General features: G+C 45.2%; 1 protein-coding gene across 6 annotated transcripts in view; it reads left to right on the top strand.

Moving 5' to 3' along the window:
- The window catches only part of LPIN1 (lipin 1), a 369,397-nt gene that overhangs the window by 292,588 nt on the left and 51,075 nt on the right, over positions 1-25,734 (top strand). For all 6 annotated transcript variants that reach the window (XM_069605954.1, XM_069605950.1, XM_069605951.1 and 3 more), the window contains 5 exons: positions 5,156-5,300; positions 13,136-13,284; positions 15,323-15,409; positions 17,009-17,161; positions 17,707-17,821. In XM_069605954.1, the coding sequence (XP_069462055.1) occupies positions 5,156-5,300; positions 13,136-13,284; positions 15,323-15,409; positions 17,009-17,161; positions 17,707-17,821 (649 nt within the window). The remainder of the gene's footprint in view (positions 1-5,155; positions 5,301-13,135; positions 13,285-15,322; positions 15,410-17,008; positions 17,162-17,706; positions 17,822-25,734) is intronic.

Below are 25,734 nucleotides of genomic sequence, written 5' to 3'. Positions count from 1 at the left end.
TGAATCAGTCGGCAAATTTACTGAATGATAATGCCACTGACAGTAAATCTGCCAAAAATACAACACTAGTAATCCCGCGGTAACGCCATGGCACGAGTGGTGGTAATGGTAGTTTGACGGTAAATCGGCGGGTACTCATTGGTTTACTTTATTCTTGTTACACTGGTGTGTAGTCATTAGGAGGAAATTGACTTTCAAACATTTTGGATAAAAAAAAACGCTGACCACCAACTTGCCACCAAACTGAGGCCCAATATTTTTAACTTCTTTGGGGGCCTGTTTGTTAACGTTAGACCTATTTATTCATTGATTGGTCGCACTTAAGCACAGCGCTAGATGAACAGTCAGTACAGTTAACCTGGAGGGAAGCAATTCTTTTATCATCTTTTGTAAGATCAGGTCTTATTCACACATCCTAAAGTGCCAGATTTAACCAGAAGATGTGGTTCCTGTAACGCGTTTAAAGTTGATGCTTAAATGCCAGCATGCGTACTTGAAATTGGAAACGGCTTCCTTTGGTGGTTCTCGGTGTGTGAATAATAAAGGCCACAGTGACCTTTATAAATCACGACAATCCAGCCAACAGGCTTCGAGAGCGCAACTTTTAATTTCATTTTGATGAAAAGCCAATTAATTGTCATTTAACGAAACATGTTATTGTGCTATAGAAATGTAGGAATATACAAATGCAAATTAGGAATTAATTGAAATAACCTTCAGTAACAAGACCATCAATACTTATGCTGTTTACAGTTGAAGGAATATAATATGAAAAACAATGACATTTGGTGAAGCATCTGCTGTTAATGTGAGGTGACGGTTTCACATTAAATGCCATAAAAGTCGTGAATTACAGAGGTAGCCACACAGCCTTAAACCTACCTCAGAAGCATTGTGGGTGACAGTTCAGGAGCGCCCCATGACCTCAGTTCCTGTTTATGACATCACAAATGGCATCCTCAATTGTTGATCTCATCAACGATATTAGCCTCTCTGCCACACATTAATGTTTGTAGTCGTATTGCTATTAACTGGCCTCTTATTCAGTGGTCATATGCATGTGAAGCCATTGGGGACAGAGAACTGAAACTGCAGCACAGCCCAGCTTACCCAGACGCACTCTGCTAGGGAAGGATACATGTTCTCAGAAAAAGCAATTTGTCATTGAATTACTTTATTCTGGGTTCACTGCTGTGAAGTCAATAGGAGGAAATTGGTGTAAAAATTGTAAAAATATTTGGGAGACTTTTGTTTTATTTGACATCATTTGTCAAAGCGGACAGCCAAGGCATGAGTTAAGTGACATTAGGCCTCATTATAAGTTTGCCGGTCCAGTACCTAAGGTACCGGAAAGCTTGCCGGTACTGTAGTTACCGAACTGGCATACTACGACTTCTGCTCGCAGGTGCCTTTTCGCCCACCAGGTTGGACCTGGCGGGCGTACCGGCACCCGCGAGCCGACACTGCCTCTAGCACTGGCACCATTCTGAATGTGCCGGTGCTACTGGCCTCCCCATTCCCATTGAGTCCTATGGGGCTCAAATGGGATGGGGAGTAAAAGTTTCCGGCCCCTGGCAATGGGGAAATACAGGGTCCGCCAGGGTTGTAATGGCCCTGTATTTCCCCATTGCCATGGGTTGGAAACATTTGCACGCTCGGCGGCAGCTTGCCGGTTTTACCAGCAAGGCTACCACCAAACTTGGAATGAGGCCCATTGGCAGTGCAGGAATCAGCTGCCTCTCTACCCCCCAACAGACAGGCAGTGACTAAGGTTGTCGCCTAGATGTAGCCTGGACACTGGCCGTATTGCTATTTTAACATTTATCTGTATGGAGAAGGGGTGGGCGTGTCCTACAGAAGCACCAAAGTATACTGCAAGCTGCATCACTGGGAGGTTTGCCAAAGGGAGACGTAAACCTTTGAAACGTTTTCCTTTTTTAATCTTGGGAGATTTGAAGGCCTGGCTGGTGATGAAATGCTACAAAAGTTCATCAGACATTCTGCCCTGATTCTTTTCTCGGTCACTGGCATAATGTTCATGAAATAAAATGACATGTGAGTCGCAGAGAGAGGAGTGTGTGCGCTGTGCAGTGGGGCTCGTTAAATGGTTAAGAGTAAAATCCTTTTGGTCCTAAGGAAGGCCAAACATGTAAATTGAAGAAACTGCTTAGAGGATTGTTCTGGACCCATGCTTGAAGGCCAAGGCACAGTGTGTCGGCAGCGGAGGATGTTTCCAAAGATGATAGTTAATGTTGTCGAGATCAGATGACCCCCATAGCGGAGAATATGACTCCATAGATGCTTGTACAGAGCTGATGATTGTGAAATGGACATGGTCGATTATACACCTGGAAATGGAGATCGGGGACTGTCCGCCTCTATGAATTGTTTATAAAGATTGAGATTTAGAATAACTTTTAGAAATGAAGCGATGTTGTTATGTGAGTTGAAAATATTACTAGTAAGAAGCAGATACCTATGGAATTTGTACAAGGACACATGCATTGATTTAGATCTACATAAATTGGGGTCAATGGATATCATTACACATACAGTGAATTGATGGGTAAGCCCTACTGTGTATGTGTTGTTCTCAAATGCAGATAAAGGAGCAGAGTCTCAGAGGGGTATAGTATCTGCCCATGCTCACAATAAGTGGTCGACTGTGGAATCTGGGATTGGAACTCTGCTCTTTTCATTTCACAAGTGATCAACTTAGTGGGAAGATCACCTTTTCCTCCTGTTATCATTGTGGTTAACAGCAATAACATGGTAGGGCTGACCCATATTCCAGATAAACACGCACTGGATTTGGTCATGTATTTTACAAAGGAACATAGTTTTTCTCATTTCATTATTTAGTAAGTAGCTCAAAGCAACATGTAGAAAATGTAATCACTTTGTCCAGTGCACAGATCGTTTATGGTATAGGCTGGTTATGGTATCTCAGCGTGCTCTGCTTACTTATGTCCCAGTGTTCTAGTCTAGTGCAAAAAGTAGAATGTTTATAAACGAGATTCAAGAATGCAAGAAAAGTGGAAAAGTAAGATTTTGCTTTCGGTTAGCAACATTTGTAAAGTAGGCAGTCTACTAAAACATTTCCTTTAAATAGTATCTGCCAGTTTTTCCTCTTTCTTTACTGACAGTCAACATTTGGATCGTGGTCAATTTGCTATTTTTGCAGCGTACCTTTCATCTGTATTCACAACACTGGTAGTCTAAAATGTTGTGCTTCACCGTATAACTTTACATCTGCAGAAACGAACAGTGCAAATGCACGGTGTGAGAAGTAGAGAGAGATGGTCTCAACTCTTGGTATATGGGGGTGGGGCCTGCCTGAGGCATTCGCCACGTTTGGGAGACTAGGGCCTATTGAAGCTAGTCAAATAACACCAAGAATGTCAGATCCCTCACCCAGCCCTGCTGGGAAATGGCAAAAGCCGTGGGGAAACCGTGATGGCTGCATCCACTATGATGCTAAGTATTGGCAGATCCTGATCATGAGACTTCTCAGTCACCCACCCAGTACTTTTACCCCAACAATGTCGCCACTCACAGCATGCACCCTCACAGCTGAAAGCACGTTGATGCCAAGCCATGGTGCAGAGACTAATGATAAACTGCACATATGGCTAAAAAACAACACCGTTGTACCCTACCGCTTCCTTCTAATCATGCCAACTCTTCCAAAACTGAACCTGATGGTATTTTTGTTTTACTAAATCCTGCCTCTATATCTCTGGTCTACCCCCTGATAACTACTTGATAACTATCCTCCGGCCATGCAGCATTGACACGGGGCTAACAACGTGCAATGATTATGGTAACCACATCTTTGAAGACCTACTTGGGACTGTAGATCATACATATATAAATTGGATGTTATTTTGATAATCCTTTCAGAGGTCCTGAATAGGAAGAGTTATAATATGATATGGCATTTATAATGCACCTGTACAGAGCCACTAGAACCTCTGCGCTCAAGAGAAACCAGAGAATACATGAATCATAACATGCTAGCACTTTGAGTGTCTCTTAGGTGTGTGGACAAGGCTCTTTGGGTGGAGAGGTGCATGTCTTACTATAAGACCATGAAAGTAAAAGTGTACCTTTTCTAGAAGGTGTCCTAGATGGGCTGATGCCTGGGAGCCCCCACTTGAGTTATTGTCATTACCCGGTAATATTGAACACTTTGAATTTAGAGAACTCTAGCAAGAATCAGCAAACATGTTTAGATGCTGTTTTACCTGTATCTGCAGTATTTTGAACATGTTGTCACCCTTACACCTAACCCTCCCTTATCTTCTTCCCTCTTGCCCACAAACCCAAACTGCGCCCCCCTATCCTGTTGGTTAACCCTGCAGTGAATCATTTTTATTTATCTTTAGCAGATTATAAATCATCAATAAAATATACATAAATAAATAAGACTGCGATGGCAGAATAACTGGAAGCGTGGCATGTTATGGAGCACCCAGATAGATGGTTATCAGTTCGCACTGAAAGCCCAAGGCTATTAGCTGCTATTTATGGTGACATTTTCATTTCCATGTGAACTGATGCCTTCTTCCTAAGATTCTTCCTGACATGTCCCAAATACAATCAGCACGGAAATGCTATCAGCCCCTTCAAGCTGAAATACTCTGAAATATGCAGGGCTTGCTGCCGGGCTGCGCGCTCCCCGTCGGGCGCGCGGCATGAGTCATCCTGCAGGTTTCCTTGCCATACTGCAGAGAAGCAGAGACTCTTCTTTCCATGGTGCTCTTCCATCCTCTCTCTCATTGAGACTTTCTAGCCCCCTGCACGGCAGGATTCCAGATGAATCAATGGTCGTCTGGGTCATTTGATACTCCCCGCGGTGCGTCAGCGTGTTGCTTATCCCGCCTTGTTCGGCGTGCAGTGGTTTTGAATGTATGGGGCAGTGAGTGACTGGAAGAGCCAAATGAATGATGGGAGGCATACATGAATGAGACGCTGGCGGCCATAGTTCATTGATACGCTGCATGCGATGCACTAAAGAGCCTCCCACGAGATAGTACTTAGAGCTTAGAATCAATTAGCTGGCTCTGTGATTCACTGCTATTGTAATGTATTTTTAATGCTTAGCCAAATGCATTCACCCGCACCATCGCATCCTTCTTGTGTGCTGTTCCAGGATGAAAGACGAATCTTCCTCCAGTGACGAAGATGCCCGCGCAGTGAAGCAGAATCTGGGCTCCATGCAGTCCAGCCAAAACCACCTTCCGGCCTCATCGGGGGTCAGTTACAAGAAGACGCTGCGCCTGACATCTGACCAGCTTGTGAGTCTACGGTCTACGCGCATGCCTTGAAGTGCAGTACTTGGGTGACTTATGACAAATCAAACACGCAGATTGTAATATTGCATTCGCTGCAAGTGTGTATCTAAATATTAGGGGCTGCCTCGGTCTCCACTTGTGTCACTTAAACCCCATTCTGATGTGTTATTGGCAGAGAGTTGAGGCTGCTGCCTTAAGACGGGGCCCAGGCAGACTACTCATGTACAATGCAAGATGGCGCTGGTGCGAGCAATTTCCTCAAGTGATGGACATGTGAATGTTGGTGACTTGTCAACAATGGGGCTGGGGTGGCAGTAAATGGGTGTTATGTTCCAAAATGTGCCCCACTGCTGTGTCTGCTGGTAAAAGGAGTCACCGTAGTGTGAGTTGGGATAGGGTTTTGAAGTTTTCTGCATTGCAAGTCTGAGAACTGACACACACTGTGCCTGCTCTGTGCATTCTAAGCCCCCTCGGAAGCAGGCCAGTGATGCAGCTTGCTCGTCTTGTTTGGCTAGGTGGGGCGGCATGGGAGGCCATTGTGTGTACCCTCAGTGCACGGGTGGGTGAAGAGAAGTGGTGCGTGGAAGTTTGTACTGTGGAGTGTCGTACACTTGGGAAAAGTGAAGGTGCAGGGGCAGTCTGCTCGGATACGGTAAACAGCGCCTTCCAAAACCTTTGCTTTGGGTTTCTCTCAGCGTTCAGAATTCGTATGTTTCAGGCCAGGGACCAAAGCGCGATAATGGCGTAAAGACCAGCGGATGGGATGGCCTGGCCCGTCTGCAGTACTATTGCCCTTACATTTGTAAAGGGCACTACTGATATCATTCATTGGAGCGCTCACCTCCCCACCCCTCCCAGGCTGCAAAGCATAATTAGTACTGTGAATGCTTTTGCATTTTCCGGACTTTGTCTGTTTAATGCGTTTTTGCATTTTTCATGATCAACAGAAGTGTTTTCAATTCACCTCACCAGAGGGTGATGTTTCAGAACAGGTCACACCATGGAGCTAGTAAGGTATTTACACAACTTGCACAAGGGATAGTGGGGTACCTAAGTCCGCGTGCAATGCCATACAACCGCGTGTGCTTCCTGGCATCTCCATTAACAGTGTGACCTCCAAACATGAAATGGAAGGTCACTGACCACCTGGACAGGTTGCATTGAATGCAAAAGACGCAGCGAGCCTGTGTGCATCACCGAGGCCCGAAGTACACACTACGGACACCAGTTGCAGTATTTGGATGGAAGGAAAGGGGAATGCCTTGGAAGTAGGTCTGCACATTTTAATTTTAGTTTCTGGTGCATGATTTCAGCAGAACACGTACCAGTGGTGGTTTTGCTCCTGTGGCAACTCGGTGTCAGATTTGCAGCGCTGTAACCTTTAATGTTTAGCACGTGGTGCCACTGCACCATTCCCTTTAATAGTTGGGTATTCACTAGCTTGCAATGTTGGCAGTGTAACCGTAATCAAATTCTGGTGACATTTACAGAGATCGGGGCCCTTTGCCTGGCCCCTGAGGCATGCAAAGAGTTGTTGTTCAGGGCCTGCATCATCACCTGGGGTGGGATTTGGCTGTGTGAGGGACGAGGGAAAGGAGTTACCGGGCAAGGGGGACACTATTTCTAATGGATTTCTTCCACCCGCAGATTATACATCTTAGATTAATATTGCCAGGCAAGCTTATCTTCCGAAAACCTCCAGCCATTAATTAGGGGCACAATGCAGCCCTGCACCAGCTGCAAGTGATGCCCTGGGGAGTACATATATATAGCCGGCAGAGCTCAGTTCCTGTTTTCTGCAAGCATGCTGTTCTGAGTGCAATCTTCCTTTCAAGAATGTGCACTGCATGAGGTTCGCTACCACTAAGGCCTCGGACTTTAAGCTCTGCAAAGACTGCAGGAGCAAGCTGTCCGTGTCAGGCACCCCTTTGTGTGCACCTTGGGTGCCTGGGAGCTAACCACAACACAGATGAGTCTGCTCCTAAAGGCCTGTTGTGAACCGGCAGCAAAGTTGTTTAGCGCCCGTGTCCTGGTAAGTCTCTGAGCCCCAGTGCAACCAGTAAACTGCCTTGAGATTGTGAGAGAGAGAAATCCACCGAACCTTTAGAACAGGAGGATACTCAGAACACTGAGAAGGACAAGGCGTTGAGAAAAAAGAGACAGAACAGGAAACACCTACAGAGTTCTCCCTCCTGTAGTGCTTCTCTTTGCTCCTCGTCTTCTTCCTCGGTGAAGATGAATTGCAGTTTCCATATTGATGATTCCCATCGGGGTAGGTCCCCAAAAGACCAAAATGGGTGCAATTCCCCAATTGTTCCTACACTCAAGAAGCAGCAAATGTTGCCAATCATGCCAAATTACTCGGTGCTGGTGATGTAGTCATGATCCACTGTGCCAGCAGATGCATCTCTTTGGGCAGTGGCCCTATGCCAGGTGACCTACCCCACCACCGAAAAGCCAATCCGGCCCATGTGTCACCGTTGAGCTCCATCTTCAGGGATTGAAGCAGTGAGGCTGATTCTTCCCGCCAGGAACATGCCTTTGGCATTTATCAAAGCCGACATGATATTAGCGTACACTTTGGCGTTATTATATTTATTATTATTATGTTTATTGAGCGCAGACCTAGCTTCAAGAAGCAACGGAGCACTTAACAATCATAGGGGGAAGAACACAGTGAAGGAAACTGAGAAACAGGAGCTTCGGAGCTAAGAACAGGGGGGGTGAGCAATTCTGAAACAAGGGATCTAGAATCAACCTGGGGAGGAAATAGTGGGAAACAGACCCCCCAGTCTCAGCCAGGGCGGGGAGTTGAGGGTGTGTGAACCTGGGTGTGAGGGTTAAAGATGTCTCGCTAGCTCCTTTGGCGTTGGTTCTCTGAGATGTCAGTGTGTGGAATCCTCTGCTGAACTTGCCTTCGTGAAACCCATAACATGCGCACATATGAATGACGTTTTTGCAAGATTTTTGATATACTGGTGGAATTTTTGGGCCTGTCACCTTCCACCAGTTTTTTGGTGCAGTATGATTTAGCAGACATTTTGGACAACAGCCCAACTAAGAAAACCCTGCAAAAGTTTAACCCTGCAAATGCATATCCTTTAGGGCATTTTGGCAAAAGCCCAACTCTGGTACCGAAGTGGATAAAAAGTTGGGTAAAAGGTTTTGACTGACACTTTCTGGTCCAGGGTTTTTGTCAGTTCACCCCGTACATGAGTCTAGTAGTGCTGGTCTCTACAGAGAGAGCTGACATCTACATTCCCCTCTCCCTCTGCATAGGGAGAGTAACAGGCTTGACTATGTGGGTCGGAAGGTCTTCACTTCTTCAGCATGACGCATTGACATGACCTGCATACTTGCAAAATACATGTGTGTCTTGTGGGGTGAAGTTGCGGAGGCAGCTGACAACCTTCTTGTAGTTGAGCTGAAGGATGCATTTGCCTCCCTCTTGGAGCGCGGCATAGGCTGGACAAGATTGATTGAAGGTCAGAACCATGGCAACCGGTTCAGAGACTTTTCCCCATCAGAGTTGAGAAGTCAGGTTGCTGCCGCCACCGTGCCCGCAGCTTCATCCGCAAGTAAACTGCTTTAGTGAAATCTTTCCTCAATACACTCCAGTGGCAGGAATATTGTCTCTGCATATTAGAGTAGCAATTCATTATTTTGGATGTCTGTGCACTGCAGGTAGTATTGACTGGCTTAAGTCTTCTTTTTCCATGGATCCCTACACATCATAATAATAATAATAATCATCCTCTCTCTGACCACCTGTTGCCCAAAGACCCTTTCCTTTTGGAAGAGGTTATTCAGCGCCTGGCATAGGCGCTATCGAGCTTAGGCTCACACAAATTGGGTCAAGATTTGATTATCCCTGTATTTATTACTGCCAAAGAAAGACTATGTCTGCATCTGGTCTTGGATCGGCAGCTCTTAACAAGTTACTAGGCAAGCACAAGTTCAAAATGGTTTCTCTCGCTCAGCTCCACCAGGCCCTCGAATTGTAGGACTGGCTAGTGTCACTGGACCTTCAGGATGCATGCCCTCTTTTGCCTATTCACCCACAAGAAGTACCTGAGTTTAATGATTCAAGGGCCTCCACTAAACGTCTGCCAGTAGTAGCTGTTCGCTTAGATGGGGGTGTGGAAGGGGCTTCATGTCTATCCCCACCTCAATGCTGCAGGTCTCAAGCAGAGTGTGTCAGGCACTCCAGTGGGTGGACTTGCAGTACAATCTGCTGAGGAGAGACCCTCAATGGCAACCTTGGTGCCAACTGACAATTGTCATGGATGCCTCCTTGAAAGTTTCGGGTGCTCACCTGCATAACCTCACAGTGAATAGGCAGTGTTTGCCCATGGGGACAATGTTTATTTGTCAGTAGTCCATCTCGCCGGGGATGCGAATATGCTGGCAGATGGCCTGAGCAAGCGTGGTGTGTACTCCCACGGCTGGGAAATGGGCCAGGAAGACTAGGATGAGATCTTTGGCCTCTGTTGTTCTTCTTCACAAACTGACCCCTCCTCCCCCCAGTGAAGCGCTGAGAGGTGCATTGATTATGCATTGGAAAAACAGTCTACTGTATCCCTTGCCACTGATTCAGACTTTCAGGACTATCATGATCCTGATAGGCCCTGATTTGCCTTGAGCAACTTGATACCTAGATCCTCTGACCAAGACCGTCCATTCCAAGGCACCTTACAATTAGAGTTGACCTCCTCTCCCACTCACAGGCTCCTGTGCTAAACCTGGACCTCAGGGCCCTGAATCTGCAACTTTGGCTGCTGGGAAGCTGGGATACAAGGAGTGGGACTTCTCTGATGGCGTACTGGATGCACTCCTTTTGGACTGGAGGCTCACCACTAAGTCTATGCCTGCAGGTGGCAGAAGTATTCTGCATGGGTTCGAGAAAAGGATGAAGAGCCACTGGTCTGTTTCACTGCAACAGTTTTAGATTTTCCTCTTTGGCACTGTTAAGGGGCACATGGTTGCTGTTTTAGTTTTAAAAATTGCTCTAGAGCAAGGATCATTCTTTTCTATTCATACAGATACGCAGTTTCAGAAAGGATTAACAAATATGTTTCCTCCATGCCAGTTCTTTTTAATATGTGTAATTTAAATTTGATGCTAATGTGACTCATCGCTGCTTCTTTTGAGTCCCTACATTCATTTTCTTTGACGCTGCTCACGATCAAGCTACACTATCAGTTATGCTAGTAGAGCGAGTGAAATTCACACATTCGGCCTCATTAGAAGTTGGGCAGTGTGGTAAAAATGCAGCAGTAATTCCGTTACTGCTGCATTACCGCACCGCTCAACTACGAGTTTGGTAGAGTAGGAGGAGGAAAATCCACCACCCTTCTGCCAAAAATACGGCAAAATCGGTGCAATTACCGCCGATGGAGCTACTGCTGGCGGTAATTCAGCTGAAATCCCCATGGAGTCCTATGAACTCCAATTAATGGAGACTAACCCCGCCTAGCACCATTTGTAATCCAGCAGTAATTCTACTAGATAAAGTGGTGGGAACGGTAATTCAGTTTGGTGGTATCTGCGGATTTACCGTTGAGATACCACCAAACTTCTAAGGAGGCTCAATTGTCTTATGAGCCTCATAATATGGCCTTTATCAAGGAGAACCTTTCACTAAAGATGGGACTAGCCTTGCTACTGAAGGTTGTATCCGATTTGCATCTATCTCGGGTATTCCCCTCCACACCCTCCTAAGGTGCGAGAGAGGTATCCAGATAGCTCTGTTATTCCATCTCTCAAAAGGGAATACCACTAATTGTACATTTCCTTTGGAGGTGTTTGATTTGGTAGAGCTGTCTCTAGGCAGACCCTTTCCAGATGGATTGCTAAACACTACTGTCTCAACTCGCTATCAGTCAGGATCCTTTTTCTGGGCAGGCAGTCCAGCATACGTTCCTGGTCTCAGTGAAGGTTCTGCATGCTCCTCCCTCTTGCAGGTTCCAGACTGCTTGGCAGTCTCTGTGGGTGGAAACAGTCTATTAGAAGAACAAATGATGTACCTTCAGTAATGTTCTTTTTGAAGGATTGGTCCTTCCTCCCTAAGATTCCTCCCTACTCTCTCACCCTCCTATGGTAAGCTCATTCCACCGAGTTCTGAATTCCCTTGCTGAGTACATAGAGGGAACAAAGGCATGACTGAGGTCAGAGCTTGCTACTGGCTTGATATATTTTGCCCATGGTGTCACTTCCGTAGCTATGGGTGTCGACGCAGAAGTGGAACCAGCACACTGTGATGCACCCACTGGTACTGAAAGAATTCTGAAGACCCACTGGTGCGGGCATTGTTTATATAATAAGATACATCTGTAGAAAGGACTAATCTATCAGAACAAATCCCACAGAAAGTAATTAATTTGTTATTTTTGAGATTGAACATGTGAATGTATCATAGACGTAGCAGAGGTGCTCGTAGGGAAGATTTGCTTTTTTTGCAGATGCAATAAGGTTGATGCTCTAGAAAGAGTGCAAAAAAATAGTCGTTATTTAGAAAAGGTTCCCTTTCCAAAGCATATCTGTCTCATGAGTCCTGCTCTGCCAACCCACCTGTCCCCAGGTGAGGTGCTAGTATAGCTGGGGGGCTGTGACAATCTGTCTGGTACTTCCTGTAACCTGGACATTGAGTCTCGGGCCACCAGTGACTGTGACAAATATGGGTTGCAGTTCCCAGGCACGAATTTCCAGGTTGGGGAAAACCAATGGAAGTAGTGTTACTACCAAGCAACCAGGGTGAGACGGTGAATGCCCTGCTGGATGGCAGCAGGGGTAGCGGCAGTGAAGTTTAGCACTCAGAAAAGATGCTCTATTCCAGCTTTGAGATGTATGTTGTAGGTCAATGAAATGTAGCTAAACTTTTCAAATGAAAATACATATTTGGCATCCTCTGCTCTGTGCAGTATTCCTGACACGGAATTGCCATCTATGCTGGTGTACTATATACTAGCATATATCAGAGTTAATAACGAAGTTCTGTGATTATTGTCAGCAAATCAGCTTATTGCTGCTGGTACTTCCTTTAAAATTACAGCAATCCATTATCCATTACTCCACCAGGGGTCAGCTAACATTTATTATTAAACACCTGATATGTAAGTGCCATGGTCAACATTTCTATTTCAAGGTGCGAGGCCAGAAATGCTTTGGACTGCTTTGTTTGATCAAAAACAAGATTATTCTTCATCTTTAATATTTATACAAGAGGTAATTACCGTGGCCGAGTTTGTCTGCCCCACCCTACCGCGAAAAAGAAGGCTTCATCCCATAGCAGGGTTTATACTCTGTGGCATTGGAGACACAGGACTGGATTCACAGGGCTTTTCCCAATGGGATTGTGCCATTCTAAAATGCTTCTGTGAATCAGGCCCACAGTGAAGGGACGTTGATCTTGCAAGAGCTTTGTAGAGGGTAGGAGAAAACTTTTAAATGATCGCTTGCAGAAGTTACTATCCATTAAACAAGCAATAACACCAGGCATCAAATGTGCACCGTGAAATGAGGCAGATGAAGTTTTAACGAAAAAAACATATTAAGAAAAAGAGCAACAACCTCGCTGATCATAACACTGGATTTCATAATCCAATTTGAAAAGAGCCCAGATAGAGATAAGTGGTCAAATGAGTGGGGAAGATGGAGGCCATGCAATGGCCATGCAGGGACCTTCTTCTAGAAAAGAGAAGAGTTGGAAAAAAATGCAAATTAATTAAAAAAATGCTAATGTGCACAAATCAGTATTTAAAACATCATTGATCCATACAATCTGCCCATGTAGCGTCGCGGCGTGTGCTCCCAATTAATTCAGTATGTTCTTTTTACAGAAAAGTCTTAAGCTGAAGAATGGTCCTAATGATGTCATCTTCAGCGTCACAACACAATACCAAGGCACGTGCCGATGCGAGGGAACAATATACCTGTGGAACTGGGACGACAAGATCGTCATTTCAGATATCGATGGAACGATCACCCGGTAGGCGCTGGAGTTTTGTGTGATTTCTGTGTTATTTGTGCGGATAACATTCTCTGACCTTGGCGGCTGTAATCCAGCAATCTGCACGGTTACACCTAATTTAGCAGTTTGCTTTCCGGTAAATTGCGCTGGACTGAAAGCCCTGCTGCGAATGTGATTTCCCAAAGAGCAATCTCAGAAAATTACCCAATCGCTGAACAGTCCCTATGCAATTCTGTGCCGAAAATGCATCCTGGCTTTGCTGAGGATTTAAGCATCGGGCGGGCACACATAATTTCCATGTGTCATACATTCAGGCAGAGGCGACGTGCTTCACTAAATTCAATTTAAATCAGAAGTATATTTACTGCATCGTTTTTCCTTTCATTCTTTGTAGATTTGTTCAAGAAAAGAAAATGCAATGAGTCATTACACGAAAGGCAGCCACGCCTTAGTTATGCGTCACATTTGCAATAGCAAACACACTTTGAAAAACAGGAACAATAGTCATAACGCCTCGAATGTGATCAAAGTTCTAGAGGTGCCCTGGCCAGCACTGCCTCGCTGATCTGCCAGCATGCCCCAAAAACCAAGCCCACCAGCGGTTTAGCACCCTCCCCACACAGCTCTAAGATTGCAATGTTTTATCTTACACCCAGGGTTCCAGTGAAGTCATGCCATAATTCTCGCAGGAACTATGTGTGCGCCTCTGTCAGTGGGATGGGGGAGTCTATCACCTTTTGAGGTTCTGGGGAGAGATTCTGTCCTGAGTGATCGTGGTAGATACCATCTAAGGCAGGGCCAATTATCACAATGGGCAAGTCCTCCATTTTGATAATGACTGATTTGCAAAATATATTTTCCGTGGGGGTATCAGTGGGCAGGGGAATGGCTGGAGATTGTGTGGACGGAGCACTCAGGAGTCATTCAGTGTCACGTTGGCCGCCTCTGAACACAGACATTGGGCCTCATTACAACTGTGGCGGCCACGGAATGAACGGTGCCGGTAAGGCCCCGCCTTACCTGCACTGTTCATACCAGGGCGCCACATTACGAGTTCTGCCGCAGATGCCGCTCTGCACGCCTGGCCAGACCACGTGTGCAGAGCGGGACACACAAGCAGAACAGGATGGTAGCAACAGTACCGTTATGAACGGTACCACTGCCATACCGGTTCCGGGTCCCGCAAAAAGGAAATTACTGGGCCGTCCAAGGTCAGAATGGCCCGGTAATTCCCCCTTTCACGTGACCCGGAGCTGAGTTTGGGGTTAGCCATGCCCTTATTAAGGGCATGGCTACCTCCAACCTTGTAATGAGGCCCATTCATTACTGTTATGGGGCACGGTATGGCCGGGCCCACTCCTGCATTCTTGGTCTGGATGGACACAGGAGACAGTGAATTGGTTTTCAAACTGCCGCATGGGGAACTGTGCCTCTTTATTTACTTAATCACATGGTGTGTGCCACTTGTGCAACACGTGACACTGCCCGAGGCCTGGGAGAGGGAACCAGACATTACAATTACCTTGATGATGAGTAGTTCGTGACCTGAATTCTCTCTGCCCATTCCTCCCAGCCAAAAGCACCCTGAGCCTGTCTAGTTGTAGAGTTTCTGACTAGTCCTATCAGTCATGCCTTCAGAGTCACTATACTGAGTTGTATTCATTCCAATCTAATGGCGGTTTGTACTCGTTGCCATTCAAATTATGTTGGCGCAGACCCTGAAACAGCACCTGGCTTTTCTGTTTTGTTTCACGTGACACCATAAATAAAAGTAGCAGTGGCTGCAAATATTCGCATGCCGGTCCGGACACTTAAATGGGATAACTTCACGGTCTGTAGCCCAGGCCCAAAAGACACTTTTCTGTTTGCCCATGTCGCTTTTTCATTTATTCTGAAGTTGTTTTCTGTTGTTAGCCGCAGCAAAAATAATTTGTGCAATTCAGATAACAGACATTGACATAATATAATGTACTGCATCAAACTACAGTGACGAATGCACTATTATTGAAAATAATATTCTCACCATTTTGATTTTTTTGATATTTATTATTATCAGGTCGGATACTTTAGGACATATTCTCCCAACGCTCGGCAAGGACTGGACCCACCAAGGAATTGCGAAGTTGTACCACAAAGTTAGCCAGTAAGTGCGCTACAGAATAAGTGCTTTATCATTGAGCCGACATTTTCTAATTGTTTTCTTATTTCTGCTGCGATAGCTTATCTCATATATATATATATATATATATATATATATATACATATATATATATATATATACATATATATGTATATATATATATATATCAGACTCACTATTATAACTCTGCTGGACTTTGAACCCCCCAAGAATAGCAGGCAACCTTTTTTAAATGATGCATTCCAGTGTTTTCTTCATTATATAATGCGGTATGTACCTCACATCCGTGTATTAGGTTATTCCTGCAAATTATTTCCTTATATTTGATAGTAGGTTATTGATATTTTTACATATTAAATCAAATATGAATTGTTAGTTCTGTGTAGAGCTGTCTTCTGTACATTCACCAAAGAACCACATTTGCAAGAGAATTTAAACACCATCTTTTTCTTCATTTTCTCCGGGAAATGAGAAAACCCCATAACACAAAAACAATAAACTATGGGAAAAGTGTTCAGAGCTCTGCTTAGTTCAAGTGTACTGGATGTGATACACATGAAATATGGCAGCTCGCCTCTAAAAATCACAATTTGATATTGGCTGGCCCTACTGCAAGGTTTTGCTTGGCCGGACATGGCACTATCTTTAAGAGTGTAAAAGCGTTCTTTGGTTGGAATCTTTTCTCTCTCTGGATAAGATGTGTGGTGTGGCGGGAAAGGCAGCTATGTCACTGTGACTCTGTAAAACATTCTGTATTTAGTTATTGCTTACACAATTTAACCACACAAGCCTGGATGGACTCGGCGTTAACAACCTGGTTTTTGTGGTTGGAAAAAAAGACAGTTTCACGACTTAACTGATTCCACACTTATAGGGTCCACTTGAGCACATCAGGGGCCCATAACACATTCACACACACCTCTCTTGCAGAAGTACCTAGAGCTGCCAGAACCCCGACCTGCTTACTAGGAACCCATTACTATTCACCTTAATCAAGCCCTATCTCTCAAGCCACTGACTGCTAGAGGCCACGCATCCACACAGAAACAAGCATCCCCCCCCCATCTTCCTAATCTACCCTTTACACTCTCTTGGTGGTGCCTGCTCCGCCTTTGCCCCTCCGCTCATTCTCTCTCTTATCTCTTCAGGTCCGCCATCCCTGTCTTGGGCCCAACACTCAACTCTAACAAGTCACTACCTGTCTACCACTACCTGTCAACAGGCACATTAAACATGATCATTTACATTTACAAAAAGTACACCCTCAAACTCAGAATTTGACGTATTGCTTACTTTTCTTTTAAAACACACACTGCACGTCTGGGAGGCGGGAGGATCTATTTATAGTGCATGAGTTTTCTTTGTATGTATGAGTGTGCTGTGAGATCCTGCACACGGATGGAGATAGTTAAGGTTTATGAATGTAATGAAGATAATCCATGATGGAGAACTTGGTTTAGAAGTGACTATTTCTTACTCGCTGGGGTTCACTTAACATCACAATTTACTCACTGTTTTGCACGCACATTGGGTGGTGTCTGTTGAAAAAGGTGATTTGTGGCACAAATGTAACTGCCCCATCCATCCCTTCCTTTTGCATAGAAATGGCTACAAGTTTTTATACTGTTCGGCACGTGCCATTGGAATGGCAGACATGACCAGAGGCTATCTCCATTGGGTGAACGAGCGAGGCACAGTGCTACCACAGGGGCCGGTGCTGCTGAGCCCCAGCAGTTTATTCTCCGCGCTGCACAGGTATGCTTTGGCTTATCTCAGAGAAACGTTTTGGAAAGCGAACTCTATTTCATTTTTCATTAGTCATTATGGATTTGCCAACCGCAATCCACCAACTAGTCTAAGGAAACCGTGAAAGCCTGTGCTCTGTTTATCCTCTTCGCTTCTAGGCATATATGCACAGGGCAGATGGGCAAAGGCCTAGTACAGAGGCAGTGGCAGTACTGCACAGATGAATTGCCTTTTATTCAGGCAAACACCAAGTGCTTTGTGACCTATATCATAACCGTGAATGGGACGTGACCACTAGGAAGTGAGTCTCACTGTGCATGAAACCAAAAGTACCACATAAGAGGGACTACAAAAAAAGCTGAATCCATAGGTCTATATGAGTGGATATCATGTGGCGCCGTGCTCAAAGCTGTGCCAAACTATGGCACAGAATATAATCCAAAATAGCATATCAGTGGTTAATATGCGTGCAAAAATGTATCTTTGTGTCTATGATAAAATCTAGAGGCTAATTATACGACCTCACATTTTCCATTCTATTTGCTTTATTTCAGAGAGGTGATCGAAAAGAAGCCAGAAAAATTTAAAATTCAGTGTTTGACAGATATAAAAAACCTCTTCTACCCCAACTTGGAGCCATTTTATGCTGCTTTCGGAAACCGACCGACTGTAAGTACGATAGGAGTGGAAATGCTTTATCCCAGTCGATACTGACAAATGTAGTTTGCATGCTGATCAAGGCTGAGGTGAAATGCTTAAATGTACCCAACATTGTGATATTATAGGTACAAAGTCTGCTTTATGCCCTTCGTTTCTAGGTGCTCAGATACCTGACCACTTCTGCATCTGTGGATAACCTTAACATAATCCAGTTCTGACTGTTAATGCAGTGACTTAGTAAAGTCCTATCAAGTTTGGATCTAGTCCACTAGAACCATCATGATGCAACATACCTTTCTGGAACACCCCTGCAATAGTGTCATGTAAGGATTGTTCTTAGCTGAGAAGTTCTACAGTGATACTATTGGAATCCTCTGAGCAAAACGTTTATCTTGAATCTGGCTGAAGTCTCCTCCTGGTGGACTTATGTTAAGATGGATTTCTAAACTCTGACCTGTTGGGCAGAAGCTTAGGAGGCCAGCCTTGTTTAGTGGAACAGGGGAAGCTTCTGGACAAACCAAATCAATCTACGGTAACTTGGCAGGCGGTCAAGACAAAGTCTCTGGAGGGGTGAGAGTGATCAGAAGCCCACAATGACCATGCACAGTAAGATAAGACTCCACAGAATACTCTTAGACAGGTGTATATCAAAAATACATTTATTATAGGCCTTTATAAATAAAAACAAATAAACCACAGTAATAATTAACAGTCACCACACATACCTCACACTATGTAACATATATACACATGCGTTTTGCCTAATGCGGATAAGGGGAGAACACAACCATGACCTGTAACAGAAGAGGTAAGTAGACACAGTTATCACATTAGGCAGTTCTTCAAAGTCAATCCCTAGCTTATACAGTACAGCCCTATGAAGTGGGGAGCCTTGTGGTCAAAAGTACAGCAGTGGGTAAATAACTCGCTGTTGTGCGTAAGAACGAAAACGGGTCATCTTCAGGGAGATCTAGCAGTTCAGGAAGGGGGTTGAGGTGACGAAGAATAAAGCCCTATTATTCGAAGAAGGTCTACCCTTTCAGGCAGAGCAAATTTCGGAGTTCGGGAATAGCTTGGCTGTGCAGGCTAGCCCCGCTAAAATAAACATCTTTTCAGGGATTTTCGTGCGTAAAAACAAATGGATGTGCCACGGGGCCACCGGTAAGTGTCCGGTCCAGCTGTGAATTCCTGCAGGAGTGACGATAGCCCACCAGACCCCCCCCCCAAGTCTGCCAGCTTAACAATCTCATTTAGATATAACTATCAAACTGGCAAACCGAAGGGGAAATGGGAAGTGGAAAAAATAACAAACGCAGATCTTCTCTAACACCCACGTCTCCTGCTTCCTTTTTGGACTGGGTAGTCCTGGGTATTTGATATTCCATTAAGACCTAGAAGGTAATCACAGTAATTACTATCAACTTGCCTCTTACCCACTGTATGCCTTAACTTCTATTGCCTCCCACATTCCTTAAATACCTGCAACCTATGCTTTCTGTGCTGATAGGCTTTCCTTTGAAAGTAGCTGCTGTATTATTGAAAGTCTGTTATCTTCCTTGTATCCTTGCAACTTCAGTTTGCTACTTTCCTTTTCTATAAACAACGACTACGTATGTGTTTTATTGTAATGTTTTTAAAAGTGTTCTTTCTTGTTGCACTCTATTTTCAGCACTACTTTTCCTTGTTTCTTGGAGAATAGTTTGTGAAATGCTCAACTACAGTCTGGTTCCTCTTTGTCCTTTTCTGTGAGATCAGTACTCATCAACTCTTCTCTGCTGATTCTTTTTAGTTTTTATTCTTGAGTTCCTTAATTTCTTGTGCGCGTATTTGCACTGCTCTCTAACCTCATAGTTGCTCCACTACCTAGCGCAAGTCCGTGCTAACATATCTGAACTTTGTTACCTCTAAATAACCTTTAAACTATACATCTTCTTTTCTGCCTTCGCCGACATGTCGTGTGGCTGAAACAGCGGTGTGTCCGTTGACTTGAATGTTTACATAGAAGGCAATACAACGCATAGCACGTACACACGCGTCCGTGGGTTCTTTCCTCTAACAGAGACCGACAAGAAGCAAAACACGTACTAGTGCGAACGAAGCTAAACTAAAGTTAGTTGTAGCTACGGTTAATTTAATTAAAGATTAATGTGTTACGGCAGCATCTGACCGCACATCTGGTTAGTTAATTATACCGCGGTCTGGAACTGTATGGATTGCTTTTCACAACACTCGCACGGGCCGCTGACTGCAGACAGTGCATTCATTTAACATTTAACGTTCCTTATTTACATGTGTTAGGTGCCTCCAAATAAACACGCTGAGAATAGTACAATAACATTTTAACTTTAAACCCCAAAACATTTATTGAAAAATTAGGAATTAACTTGAGTTATTGCCACTTCGCTTTCTTCATCTGTAGTTGATTCCTTGGTTGACTCTTGCTTCTTTGTGGTTTCCTTTGTTTTCACACTGACACTTCTTCTGGTTATTACAATCTTTAGAGATTTAACTACTATATTGCTGAACTAAGAAAACTGCAACCTGTTCCTTTGAAAACTAGAATGAAAGGCAGTTTAGAACTCCTTAATGAATTCCAAACTACCTCACCACCAGGCACAGCCAATCAATGCTGCTGAGTTGAGCCTCCATCTTGCCCTGGGGAAACAAAGGCTTCCTGGCAGCAACATTAAGGAAGAATTTCACATACCCAATCAATAACCCCCTGAAGCAAGACTCATTCCCAGCCACCAGCTGAAATCTGCTACTGATCACCACTTCTACACCTCCAGTTAGAATGTTTAAATCATGTACTGCAATCTGGAAACCTGACACTGTACCGTGGGACCCTGACAGTACCCCCTCCATAATGCCCTGTCCCAGGGCCTGGCTTCGCAGGATGTAAATGATGGAATCATCTAACCAACCTAGGTGCATGCACATTCCCAACCTTCTCCCAAGATCTTTCCTGAGGCCCATAACCTTTCCAATCCACCAAATACTGGAGACACCCCAGAACCACTCTAGAGTCTAATACGGCTTGAACCTCATATTCATTTTCATCATCAGAAAACACTGGACCTGGAGCCCACAAATCCTTGTTTCCTTTCTACAAATCCTTAACAAATTTACATTGAAAGTAGGGTGAATCTTTAACCCAAGTGGCAATTTCAATTTAATAGATACTGGAGAACAAACATGCTCCACCTTGAATGGCCCAATGTAAAGGAGACTAAACTTTTTATTCCTCTTCAATGCTAGATTCCTGGTAGACAACCACACCCGATCTCCAACCTGATATTCTGTCCCCTTCCTACGTTTTCTGTCAGCAAATTTCTTGTAGTTCAATTTGCTCTTCTCTAAGGCCTGAACTGCCCGTTATAGATTCTGTCCCATAGCCTTCAACCTACTCTCAACGTCAGGCACTTCCAATCAATGCTGCTGAGCTGAGCCTCCATCTTGCCCTGGGGAAACCAAGGCTTCCTGACAGCACCCTTAAGGAAGAATTTCACATACCCAACCCCCTGAAGCAAGACTCATTCCCAGCCACCAACTGAAATCTGCTACTGATCACCACTCCTACACCTCCAGTTAGAGTGTTTAAATCGTGTACTGTAATATGGAAACCTGACAGTGTACCGTGGGACCCTGACAGTAAGTGATGCAGGTACTCACTGACCCTCTACACAGTCCGGGCCATACCTAGCCAGACTAGTCCAGGTTGCCTGTAGGTTGAACCCCTGCAGTTACACGTCGCTCCGGCTCTCAGCGGCTATGGGATGGGACGATCATCCGTGGCAGGACAGTAGCCTTTTCTCTTCTCTCGAAGAAGAAAGGAATACAGTTCCAATGCAGCACCTCTCAGGGCATAGGGGGGCAGGTCTGCAAGGCACCTACAGTGACTGTCACCACAGTGGGGCGACACAGGGACAGCAAATGCTTGTGGTGTGGCACATTCTCATAAATTGCGACCCGGAGGAACTAGGACAACAATTTCTGGTGGGAGAGGGCCCAGAACCACAAATAAGTGATTCCCAAAGTCTCGAGTCTTGACTCGGGACATATGTGCTCCTATACAATACTTCGGGTTTGAGCTGGTCAGTTCCCTCGGTGGCTCAGGAACACTTCCGAAGAGACTCTTTGCAAGGGTAAGCAGGAAGTGCAGAGAGTAGTTGGACCCACTATTCCAAAGCGTCGAGCACCCTTGCAGGCCTTCTGGGTTCCATTCAAAAGCAGGGGTCCGACGGGACAGCAGCAGGATCAGGGTGCCAAACCTTCCAGCACGTCACCGTCTGTTCCACAGGTCTGCTCTTTCATTTAAGGATACTTGGCTCCTTCTATAGTTCGGCGTGACCCTCAGTTGATCGACCTGGAATGGATGCAGAGTCCCTTCTCATATCCAAGATTTGTTTTGTGCTCACATCTTGTATAACCAATGGAAGATCTGCTCTCTTCCATTCACGCCATGCGTGGCGCAATCACAGGCCACAATGGTTTCAGTCATTCAACCATACTAGACATACTGGCACCAGTAGTTTGGATTGGGACCAGACAGTCCCAACCCTCTTCCTGGGCACTAGCAAACGTGATATGCAGTAGCCCGCGAAAGATGCAGTGTTCGTGGTAGGCTGCATGCCCAAATAAAGAATACCCGGGTCTCTTGACCTGGGGAAAGGCAAAGGGACAAAATGGCCAAAGGACAGAACAAAAGACTTCCAGGCATAGCCATTTTTGGCACTGGCCACAGTCTTCGGCCAAACGCGGTAAAAGCGATATGGTCAATAAAAACAAAGTAAAAATACTTTAAAAGTAAACTGTTGCCACCAGTTCATCCTAGGCACACTTGAACAAACACCAGAAAATCCTTACAGGGTGGCTAGAGCCATAAAACAAAAGGACCCCTATGTGCGGTACTAAAAGGTACTTGGCACATAGATAAAAAGTTACCAAGAAATGGCAACATAGTCAAAGACTAAGGGAAACATAGTTTCCCAGTACTGACAGCCTGAAGGACATGTCAGTTTCCCCATAACAAATGGGCAAAAGCCCAGAGTGTGCAGCTGAAGGCTGTTTTCCACTGGAAAGTCAGGTTAGGTAAGCCAAACAAAAGCAGAGTTTGGTGAGGGGGGGTGTCCACAAATGGAATGAAAATTGCACATAAGAGAAATCTTTCCTAGCAACCTGTTCCAGAAGAACCGAGTTACACAAACTGCGGATTGAGTACCTTCATGATATGACCTCTCCAGGCACCAAAGGAAACTCACCAATCTGCCCAGGTCTAGGACACATGAACTGGGGAAGGACAGAGGACGAGTGTACGTCTCTATATATAAAGCAGAAAATCTGTTAGTTTGTTCCTTATACAATTCCACACCGTTCCACCAATCTGCACCAAATGTTGCATAGTTACCTGTTAGACCCTCTGTTCATGACTGTTACCCCACACCTTTCCCCAGATTTCAGCCCCTTCACACATGAGATGGTTGCCTGAAATCAGCAACACATCAATGTAGTTGTAGAAGGACCGGAAAGAGCTAATTTTCGCATCTTGACTCGAGGAACAAAACTCGAAGGTCCCTATTGGACCTCGAAAACCACGGTCCAAGGCCCCAGGATCCACCATATCTGAGATATTTGCACACCAATGCACCACAATGCACTGTACCGTGCCCGGGTGAGGGGACAGGGGTGTAGAGTGCACAGGAGGTCCCAGTATTCTGCAGCGCAGCATGCCACGCCTGCCCCGCGATATGTGAGCCAGCCACACATGCCCATCCTCAGTGCAGTTTACTTCAGAGTTCAAAGCACATCAAGCGATAATCGATTCGGAACAGTGACCTACAGGATCATTGATTCCCAACAATGGATGAGTGTCATGTCTGTCTACAGAACCTGTGCGGAGTACGGGTACTTCGTGCTAGTTCTGGATAGAGTAACCCACCTTGGACAAAAAGAAACCTCTGGCACTGTGCTGCACTCCATCTCACACACACTTACAACCCCTCACTTTTCCAGTGTTGAACAACCAATCCCACAACCGCAGGCATTAGCTGGGAGACACATTGGAAACCAACACAAAAGTAAGCAAATGGCAAATGAATAGCAAAGTACTGTGTGTAGTAGGCTGTCACCACCCTGTATTGGCTATAATAGTGCACATGGGCACCTGCATCTCTTGTGAGGAAAAGAGCCCATAGTGTGCCACAAAATGCGGGTAAAAAAATGCTTCAACATTTTGAGGTATTCTTGGGCAGCCAAAACATTTGTTTTGCCCATTATCGACCAACAGTAACAACATTAAGTTATGTAATGGCATTTGGACATGGGTGTGTGTTTGGTTATTCACATTTGACCTATTCTGTCTGACCTTGGCATACAAAGAAAAAGGCATCAGCGAAGAGCCAATTAAAAGAAGAACCTAAAAGGGAAAGGACTAATGGAGGAGGAATGGCGCCTTTCAATCAATATTTTTCCAACACTTGTTTTGTGTTTTACGAAAATAAAATTAAAAACCGTCCAGGTGTTAAAAATGCGTGGTCAGTGTGTCCCACATTGATTAATACCGAATACGTAAGGAGGGCATTTAGACCTGAACACTTCATAACACTTTTACTAATTATCCACTTGAAAGCTTTGAATGTTATTTTCCAGTTTCACTAAGGCAAGAGGCCCAATTAGGGATTATGGCTCTTACTTGAGGCAGAGCCTTTGCGCGCAGTCTGGGTCATATTAAGGCACTTGTGTGATGGTATACATATAAGACTGAGCTGCAAGTGCAGGGTCTCTGACTGTTAGGAAAGGGGCTGGGGGTCAGACGTGTTATCATGCTGGTCTTTCTGTTGTTGCTGAGTCATAATGGCTTGGGATTGTACAGAGTAGGTGCATTAACCACTCAGATAGTTGAGAGCTGCAGGTGTTTTTTGTCCTGGAAGATATGAAGCTCAAATAAAAAACCAATGGCCCAATTCATAGAAAAGTGCACATTCCTCCCGCAATTGCCATGCACCAAGAACGACGCTGCGAGAGTCTGCGTGCAGAATAAAAAATGTGTGCCCTGCGTATTCATGGAATTTACTGCGAAAAGTAACCTTACTCACAAGTCGCGCACCTGAGAAGCCTGGGACACGCCCACATGCAAAGCGTGAACAGCCAGAACAGGTACCTTTGAGTACTGCCCGGGCGCAAATACAAGTCCCCCGCAAGCAGTTCTACATCTCAGGGACCCTGCACAGGGTCCCGTAACTGTTGCGGCACCCCGACAACATGCGTAGATTACATCGCACCTCCGGATAAACTCAGAAGATCTGCGTGCAAACCCCTGTAAACCATTCCTGCACCCCGCTACACTGCATACACGCACACCTAAGTTCAATCGGAGCCCCGTTTGTATACACGCACCCCTAAATCCGACATACAAACCCACCCTCTTACTGAAAATCCAATGCGCATGTGTCTTTACGCCTGCCTTCGAGTGGCATAGAGCTCGAGGGATATGCGTGTCCATTTCCGTGCTGAGAGGCTGCGCGAGTTGTTCCAAGAATATGTGTAGTTTGGCGCTATTGTGGGCGTGAGAGGGACTGCCTGTGGGCCGACACTCGTAATGCCCACTTTTTTGCATGTTCTTCCCCATTTTCTGTGTTCCACCCACTTCCCAGCCTTCTGCGCAAGCAACGTCCACACTCTGCGTGGTGTCTCACGCACAGCGCTCAGACTTGCAGAGATGTGCCGAGCATACCAAACTCCACACAAATCCTGGTAAAGTCCCGCGCATTCGATTCCATGAAACGATGAAAGGGATTTTGCATTCAGTTTGGCGAGCAAGAGCACTATTTCTAGCGCAAATGATTTCATGAATCGGGCCCCAAGTGTTTACATGCCGGTGATTTAAGGCTGGTTTGAAGAGACACAATGGGCCTGATGCATGG

Source organism: Ambystoma mexicanum, chromosome 4p, assembly GCF_040938575.1.
Source record: "Ambystoma mexicanum isolate Mex_15411 chromosome 4p, UKY_AmexF1_1, whole genome shotgun sequence".
Classification (NCBI taxonomy): domain Eukaryota; kingdom Metazoa; phylum Chordata; class Amphibia; order Caudata; family Ambystomatidae; genus Ambystoma; species Ambystoma mexicanum.
Note: the sequence above shows the minus strand (reverse complement) of the source record. Positions and strands in the feature narration are given on the sequence as shown.